Raw genomic sequence first — 9229 nt, 5'->3', positions numbered from 1 at the left:
AATAATAATAAATTACATTAAATTAAAATGGTTCATATCGATTTTTTTAAAGTTATTGTCACCTAAAATTAGACCAATTTTTTTTTCTTTTTACATAATTTTATCTCAAAATCGATTCAAACTCAACCTATTAAAAACCCTCCCAACTCCAATAAAGGTCTAAAAATTATAATCACACAAATAAAATATCATTTTAAAAAATAGTATATTTATAATATAAATGGTAGTCTTCTTTACCTTATAGTCAGTCGCTCTAACATCATCTCCTTCGTAGCAGTATTTGTTTGTTACCAAGCCAAATCAAAAGTTAGTCATCTCATTTAGGTTACAAGAATCATTAAATATATAAATGGGACAAATGACTATGGTATTTTATATTCTCACGACACCAACATCATTCATCATTCTTGTTGGTCATTGTGATGTTAATTGGGTTGAAAATGCTGAAGATTGAAAAAGCACCTCAGGTGGATGCTTCTTTCTAGGGAACAATCTTATTTTATGGTTTAGCAAGAAGAAAAATTGTGTATCATTATTCACTGTTGAAACTTAGTATATTGCTGCAGGTAGTAGTTACACTCGACTATTATGGATGAAACAAATGTTGACCGAGTACAATGTCAAATAAGATGTTTGACATTATACCGTGACAACATGAGTGCTATAAATATTTCCAAAAATCAGGAAACATCAGAAGCTCAAATGCTCGTTTAATAAGAAATAATGTTCACTACAAAATCAAAGTGTTATCTTTGACACACTCCACGACAACGAAGCCAAAAACGTGTTGCTTGAAAACGTGTGATGTCACATGCAAGTGTACATGTATATTTAAAGTAGCAAGTGACATAATAGTAAGGATATCATTCTTCATCATCAAAGAATTCTTGCTAAAAACAAAGGTATTAAAGTCTAAAACACCTTTCATTCTCCTTTTAGAATTGATTTATACAACTTATAGTGACATATTATCTATCATTTTGTAGATAAGATCCGAACACAAGATAAGATAACATAGTTAACACTTTTTGAAATTGAGAACTACTTGCAAACTAATAGAAGATCACTTAAACTAATAGAAGATCACTTAGTGATTTTAGTTCAATACCCTATCCTCTAAAGGTTATGTTCCATAAACTGAGAAGGTAATTCCATAGCATTCAATTCTATTCCCCTAAGACCAGAAACTAGACCCTCATCCTCTTTAGTAAGCATATGTTGAAGTGCGTGGCCGAATTTATGGAAGACAGTCTCAACCTGAGAAAAAGGAGACGGCGAAAAACAATAGTTTGTGAACTTGATTGGTTTTTTAATGATTAATAAGGAAACAACTTAGAAACTTCAACTCAATCTCAGTCTACACATGAAACATGAAAGAATAGTTTAACAACAGGCAGAGAGACAAGTGAATCATGAAAGTTTACAAGTATAACTTTGTCTGCTACATCCAAATTAGTCTTATCCACTCATGACTTAGGCAAAGATGACTTATGCATTTAAAACAGTTGATAATTTAAACCAAATATTATAACTAGATTTGGTTTGTTAATTAACCAGTTCATGTTGCTTGTCCTACTTATTTGCTACACAAATTACAAAATATGTAGAATTACAAACTCGTGATCTCAATTTCCATAATAGTCTAAAAACAGGATATGCGCAGTTAGCCAAAGCCTAGTACATAATCACAGTAAATGGTGATAAACTGTGAATTAATTAGCATGGACTATATTAATAATCACAATTTACATCTGTTTTAATTGTTAAAATAGCGCACCTGTTCGATTTTGTTAAACTGTTCTCTTTTATCATCTTCAAGAGAAACACCACTAAGAACTGCCTCAGATATTTGGTCTGCATAGGCAAACAATGTAAAATGAAAGGTTATAATAACGATTTTGTCTTAAATCCTGTAGAAAGCAAATAGAATATTTGGCAATTGGCACGAGTTTATGAGTAAAGTCGCAGATTTTTCATATTTCCAGTTAAAATATCAACAGGTGAAACACACACAACATATTTAAAACCCATGCATTTCAGAAAAACTATGGTTCTACATCCCAAATGCACAAACAACCATTAATATGAAAATATAACAGTTACAGTCTCATCATTTACCAAACTATTGAGTTCTTTTTTTTAGTATAACGAACTCAGCAGCAGATTTACAGCCATGAAACTAACTATATTTTATTCTACATATCTTTAACACAATATATTGCCAAGCCAAATAAATTCAGATTAATCTGTCATACATTTTTCAACAATGATCTAGACTACAATTCTCCAAATTCTACCGAGCTTCAAAATTATTTATAGTAAAGAGAAATACAAAATCACTTTTTCTAATTGTAAACAAACCAAAATAACTTGTGGTTTTTCTTAAAAATCTCAAAAATATCATCTTCAAATTACTGCATAACAAAGTCACTTTTAGTGCTATTCTGGTCTACAAAAAAATTCAGTCTGCCTCTGTCTGCAGTCTACGTATTCAGTATTCACAATATCATCCTCTAAAATCGATACTCAATAGAAGTTATTTGGCTTTCCAATTTTAATATTCTGCTCTGCAAGGAATCCTGTTATGGCATTCTTCTGCCACCCCTTGAAGCTCCTGCAATAAATTTCAGAGTAAATAATAGCTTGAGTGAAAAGTAAAAGCATTATGGTCTATTAACAAAAATCACTCATGCGATGTAGTTGCAGATAATTTTTTATGAACTTTTGAGCCCTCAATTATCATATAGCTTTCAGTTAATTATTTGCATGCATGCAAACAATTGTTTTCAGAAGGATAATGTCTCGTTAAGCTTACTTTTGGTCAAGATGTGCAAGAATTTCACCACCAGGAAAAGCAGATTTAGTGGCCTCATATGCAGCTTTTATAGATTGTTTCCAAGTTCCTCCAATCTCCACATTTGTTTCTCCTTTTGGATCTTCCATTGGCACTGAGTAGCCAGAAAGTAGGTGACCAGCCCAAACGTCATCTTTCCTATATAGCAAAAGCAAAGCAAGTATCATTTTTATAGTTCGTTTGAGTGTTTATCTATTTCTTTTATTCAAGGCAACAAGGTTAAAAAAGTCATTTCAAAGATTGCAAAGTTTTATGTAAATATCCGAGTAAAATAAAAGGGGTTTCCAAAATAAGTCAAAAGATAAAGAGGTTTAGACTTGAGAATAGTTTCTAACCTCACATCGATATAATCAGAAAATCCAATCCTAAGTTCATTGAAAATGATTACTTACAATATTACATCCATATGCCTAGGCACATAATGTCCACCGCCTATCCCAAGAAGCACTTTCTTCTTATCATTCGCCCTGTAAGAGTGTCAGAATTAGATTCATATTAGAAATTTTTCACCAATTGTTGAAGGAAGTTCTAACACATAAATGAAACAAATCTAAATATTGACTACAATTGGATAAACAACTTAATTAGGCAATTATAGGATAGGTACTTATCATATAAGTTATTTCTATAGCAAATGACAAACTAAAATAATTTTCCCAACAAAATCATTCTACCTGCTCCAGTTCCCAACATCAGTCCCTCCTCCAAGTCCAAGTCCTTCCCAAACTAACTGTAAGAATCCAAAAACAACATCATTTCAGCAAACAAACTAAAATATTACTAACCAGATTATTCCCGCGCAAAGCATTTAGCTTCTCGAAACATAATGTATCCATACAGAGAAGCTCTACATACTGATGCAAAGGTTATGGAAAAGTATAAAAGTAAACTCAACCTGAGCCATAACTTGAGCAGCATCCTGCCTCTTCCAATAGTCTTCAGTACTACCTATACCATAACAGAAAGAGCACTTCTTGTGTAACTAAAGAATGAATAGAGTATGCAATCTATCAATCTAGGAGGAAAGAAAGAGCACTCACCAATCTCCAGAAACATGGTTGGCTTATTTGTCAAAGGTCCGTGATGAGTAGCCTCCAAAGTAATCTAAAATGAAAATGATTCCAGAAGTGCCTTTCAGAATTCAAAACATATATTCAATACATAATATAACATTAAGCCATCTTACTCCAATATTGAAAACAGAAAAGCATAAGTACTTGACATAACTAGAAAAACAAAAGGCTAATTAGTCAAAAACAGAAAAATTAATCACACAAAGAAAACCACGTTAGATTGCGATTAAAATTTAAAGTATAAGAAAAGAACCTCAAACTCAGGGACAAGATTATGAGCTTGAGCAATATTTTTCAAAAGTCGAATCCAAGGTCCAATCCTAGGATTTGGCAGTGCTGCCCATCCCGGTTTCCCACCTTGAGGTGGAACATCACCTTCACGCAAATGAGGAACTCCTGCAAAAACACACACACTGTCATCATAATGCTTTGGCGAGGCACAAACAATTAGAGGAAAAGGTTAGCTCAAAATTACCAATAGGATGAACAGTGAGGGCAGGTTTATTAGAAGCAGCAGTGTGTTTACTTAAGAAGATAACTTCATCAACAACTTCTCCAGTAACCTTTTCCCACCTTTCGTCCAAATAATCTTCCACAACTATACTATTTCCATGAAGCAAAACCCTCAACCCTTCATTCACAAAACTCTTCATGTCATCCTAAAATTCACAAACCCCCAATTACAACAAAAACATTACTAATAAGTTAATAAAGTAAAGAAGAAAAAAGAAAGTTTGAACCTGGAAATGGGGTCCGGGTTGCCAGCCTGGAAATGCTAACAGGGCATTGGCCGGGTTGATTGAAGCCGGGTCGATTGTTGTGGCAACAAGAAGAGACACCATTGGAAGATGATGATAATGGGTTGAGGATGAAGAAAGGTTGGAAAGTGATTTTGATGGTGGGATTCTTAGGCTGCTGCGGTTTAGGTGAAAAAAGGGGTGAGAGGAACGAGAACGAGCAAAAACATGTAGCATGTCACATGGAAGAAGAACTTTGTTTGGTCACTTGTTCTTAAAAGTAAAATCTACCAACGGTGTTCTTGGGTATCTAAATTGTTTTTATTCAAGGTAGGTATGACAACATAACTCATCTGGGTATCCATCCGAATCCGTCCCGAAGTTGACGGGAGAAAATCCGTTTTGATTGAGTTTGGGTTTGGATTTGGATTTTTTCCTATTATAAAATATGGGGATGTGTCGGGTAATCGGAACACTAGTACCCCGAACCCGTCCGTTTATTTTATTATGTACATTATTATTTATTTTTGATAATTTAAAATATTAAATATATGGTCAATATTTTAATATTTTAACTTGATTGGTATCAGTCAGCTTTATGATCAAGGTCTTAACATAAGCTTCAACAAGTTAGAATGTGTTGTCTCAAGTGAAGAGAAAAAAATGGTTATGAAGGGGCTCGAGGTCTAAGAATAATTGTTATTTATGGATATCTCAAAGAATATAAGATCCCTCAACTTGTTTGATGACTAAAGTTGATGAGACTAAGTCGTGGCATCAAAAAATTGGTCACCTCAATCTCAAGAGCATGAAGAAGATTGTTTCTGAAGAAGTTGTAAAGGGATTTCCTAAACTTATGATTGAAGAAGGTAAAGTTTGTGGAGAGTGTCAAATAGGCAAGCAAACTAAGATGTCTCACAAGAAACTCCAGGATCTTTCCACCACAAATGTTCTTGAACTTTTGCATATGGACTTAATGAGACTTATGCAAGTAGAAAGTATAGGAGGAAAAAGATATGTCTTTGTGTATGTTGATGACTACTCAAGATTCAGTTGGGTAATGTTCATTAGAGAAAAATCTAACACATTCGAGGTGTTCAAAGATTTATGTCAACTTCTTCAAAGAGAAAAAAGGGTTTGGGATGATGAAATCAGAAGTGACCATGGGATAGACTTTGAAAATTATAAGTTCTCTGAGTACTATGCTTCAGAAGGTATTAGTCATGAATTCTCAGTTTCTATCACTCCTCGACAAAATGGGGTGGTGGAAAGGAAGAATAAAACTCTTCAAGAATGTCAAAGAAGCATTGACTAATGAATTATGCAAGAAGAACTGTCATTTTGAAAGAAACAAGGTTTGTGAACTAGTTCCTAGACATGAAGATGTGAACGTCATTGATACCAAGTGGATTTATTCCAATAGAAATAAGGTTTTGTTATTAGAGTCTATTTCCCTCTTTATGAAAATTAATTAATGAAATTCAATTTGATTGTGTTTTTTAAAATAATAATTAAATACTGAAAAATATACACAACTAATTCAAATACGAGAAAAATGTGTCACCTAAAAATTGATTAATAAAATATTCTTACAACAATTTGTAGGGATGACAAATGGGCATATCTGCCGCATTTTGGTCCGCCCAACAAAAATCCACAAAAAAACAGGATGGAGCGAAGTCAACATAGTAGACAGTGCAGATCTAAAAGTTGTGTCTTCCCTAAAACCTAAAACTTCAAAAAATTCATGTTTGTCTTTTTAATGCGTGCGTTCGCAAAAAATATGTAGCACCTAAATAATAAGGGGTTGTAAGACCCCAATTTTGACCTTAAGATCCCTTATGATATCTCATCATATGCATTAGCATTGGGATCACAACTTGGCATCCTTCTCACCCCTCATTCATTGGGTATGAAATGGGAGAGGTCACCAAGCAATTTAAATTGTGCCATACTTTGTTTTTCTTTATTTACTAACAAAAATACCAAAAATATGTCAATGTATAGTTTGTTACTTTTGTAGGTAGTGTGTATGCTCACCATTGCTCCATCAAGATCATATATAGGGTTTGAGATCCTCAATGCAAGGAGCTCAATCAAGAATTGGTTTACTTTGGATATAGTATCATATATGGATCCCCATGATCTTCACATGTCATTTTGATCAAGAAATCATCAAGAGTTTGGAGTTTGTTTGCCTTGGAAACCCTAGTTCATCTGGGTATCTTGTGTGACTTCTTCAACAAGTTTCTTCAACAATTGATCAAATATTTCAAAGGATACTTCAAATTATATCATATTATGCATATATGATCCTTCATGAGTATCAAAGGTCAAGATAATGTCAAGCTAGCAAGTTGGTTCATGGTGGTTGACCAGAGAAAGTCAATTGGTCAAAACTAGGGTTCCCTAGATCCTATCTCCTACAATTTTTGTCATATGAAAATTATTCCAAGATAAAGGTTACTCTAAATTACATTCCAAACAACTTTCATGTTTAATTCAAGAGCTAGTTTTGCTTGGAAAGTCATTTTCTATGGTGAAAGATTATAGGTCATTTTGTCTAAACCCTAGTTTGGAGGTCAACTATCCATTAAAAGTCCATGATCAAATTCAAGATGTCTACTTCAACTTTTATGTTTGTAGAAAGTGAAAATTCAACTTTCAAATGCATGTGCCAAGAGGAAACATTATAGGTCATTTTGGGCCAATACCATTGAACAAGTGATTTTCCTTAACTTATAAAATGCATAACTCCTTCATGACAAATCCAAATAAGGTCAAATATGTGACCAAATTGAATAGGTTTGAAAGAGATACAACTTTGATGAAGGAACTTTTCTCATTTGAAGTCCATAGAAAAAGTTATTCAAGGTGGAAGAAGTGAAGATTTGACTTGGGACTTAGAAAATTTTCAAATATGTTTGATTTACCAAACTTCCACCTCAAAATTCATCATGATCCAAGCTTCAAATGAAAAAGTGTTCAACATGAAAGTTGTTCCCCTTAATCTAACCTTTCCAAAAAATCCAAGATCATCTAATTTGGGTCAAAATTGAAGGACTTACGCATGGGTGTAAGTTAAGGTATCATTTGGATAATTTCAAGTTCCACTTTTCATATACGTTTGCATGAGCTTCTAACATGATTTCAGCATGAAGTACATTGGATTATGGATCAGAATACATCATTTCATAGGCCTAATGCACGCACATGCATCCATGCAAGGGAGAATTTGAAAATTTGCCAAATTTGGAAGTGTATGAATATCATTCACATTGGCTATAAATAGAACCCTTGGTGACCAGAATTAGAACCCCCCTTGCCCAAGCTTCAACCCTCTCCTCCCCCAAACCCCATTGAAAGGATAATCTTGAAGGTTTCTTGAGAAACCGAGTTTCAATTCTCTTTCTGTTTTAGGATTGAAACTCCAAGAGTCCAAGCCTTCTAACCATTCAAATCATCTTCTGCAAGCTTCTAGAGTAAAGCCAAGCCAAATTGGAAGCCAGATCAAGCAATTCTGAAGTTCCTCGAAGGTGAGATTTCAGGAACTTCTTCTCTTCGACTCTCTCTCAATTCTCCACTATTCTTGTTGATTTTTGGTTTGCTGAAGTCCTACCAATGTAGGCAACAAGATTGAGTTGCTTTGAGGTCAAATCGAAGCAACTCAGATCATGATCCTCAAAATTCAACTCCTTGTATCTTTTCATATACTTGGAATTGGACAAAATTGAGGCCAAATTCAAGCTCCTAAGCATTTTTTCTTTAAATCCATGTCTTACTTTTTCATTTTGGTGATGGTTGGTGGTGGACCAGTCCGGTGAGGTCCACCGGAGAAGAAGACTGGAGTTCTGGCTCCGGCGATGAGGTGTATTGCTTCCCAACCACATGATCCTTTCAATTTGTTTTAATCTCGTGCGTTAGTTCTAATTACCACACGTGCATCTCAGTTGACCAAGGTATATGTGGAACGCATGCCGATCATCATCTAATCTGCCACCTCAATTAATGAGGGAGATCATATGGTCCACGTTTTTTTGAATTTTTGAATTTTCCTTTTAATTGCTTATTTTTAATTAATTCATATTAATATCATTATTGATCCAAAAAATATAGGACTTTCACCAAAAAAATTCAAATATTTTTCTCTTTCATTTTCTAAATTAAAATTATTTTTTGGATCAATATTGATATTTTTCATGATTTAATTGTTTTTGTGTATATTTTTAATTGTCTAAAAATACTTCTGATTTTTCAAAAATAATGAAATTTTTTCTCCAAGGTCCTTTGACCTTGTTTGACTTATGATAAATCTCTTGGTCATTTATTTGGTATTTTGAAGGGGTTTTAGGTTTTTGATCAAACATAATTTAATTTAATGCATTTTTATTTGATTTTTAATTGTTTAATTGTGTAAAAAATTATGTTGGGCCATTTTTATTGACTTGTGAAGTTTGACTATGTGTTTGGGCCTTGATCAAGGTTGATTTGACTTTTGTTGGATTAAAATCATTGGATTTAGAGGACTGATGAAATGTACATTTCATCTCCTAAAATGAATGAAT

At 33.5% G+C, this 9229-nt stretch overlaps 1 protein-coding gene across 2 annotated transcripts; it reads right to left on the bottom strand.

Moving 5' to 3' along the window:
* Positions 1-905: 905 nt before the first annotated feature.
* LOC127075050 (D-aminoacyl-tRNA deacylase) lies at positions 906-4965 on the bottom strand. Of its 2 annotated transcripts, XM_051016501.1 has the most exons (11): positions 4668-4965; positions 4403-4586; positions 4181-4323; positions 3895-3958; positions 3750-3802; positions 3529-3584; positions 3247-3321; positions 2816-2992; positions 2531-2614; positions 1778-1854; positions 906-1257 (listed from the first exon to the last, which is right to left on the bottom strand). In XM_051016501.1, coding segments are annotated over exons 1-10 (1071 nt in total). In that variant the 5' UTR covers positions 4902-4965; the 3' UTR covers positions 906-1257; positions 1778-1853. The 2 variants fall into 2 exon arrangements, with proteins under 2 accessions (XP_050872458.1, XP_050872457.1); XM_051016500.1 differs by having other exon boundaries at positions 1778-2614; positions 4668-4964.
* Between the last annotated feature and the right edge of the window lie 4264 nt (positions 4966-9229).

The sequence above is a fragment of the Lathyrus oleraceus genome, chromosome 4, assembly GCF_024323335.1.
Source record: "Lathyrus oleraceus cultivar Zhongwan6 chromosome 4, CAAS_Psat_ZW6_1.0, whole genome shotgun sequence".
In the NCBI taxonomy this organism is placed as follows: Eukaryota; Viridiplantae; Streptophyta; class Magnoliopsida; order Fabales; family Fabaceae; genus Lathyrus; species Lathyrus oleraceus.
Note: the sequence above shows the minus strand (reverse complement) of the source record. Positions and strands in the feature narration are given on the sequence as shown.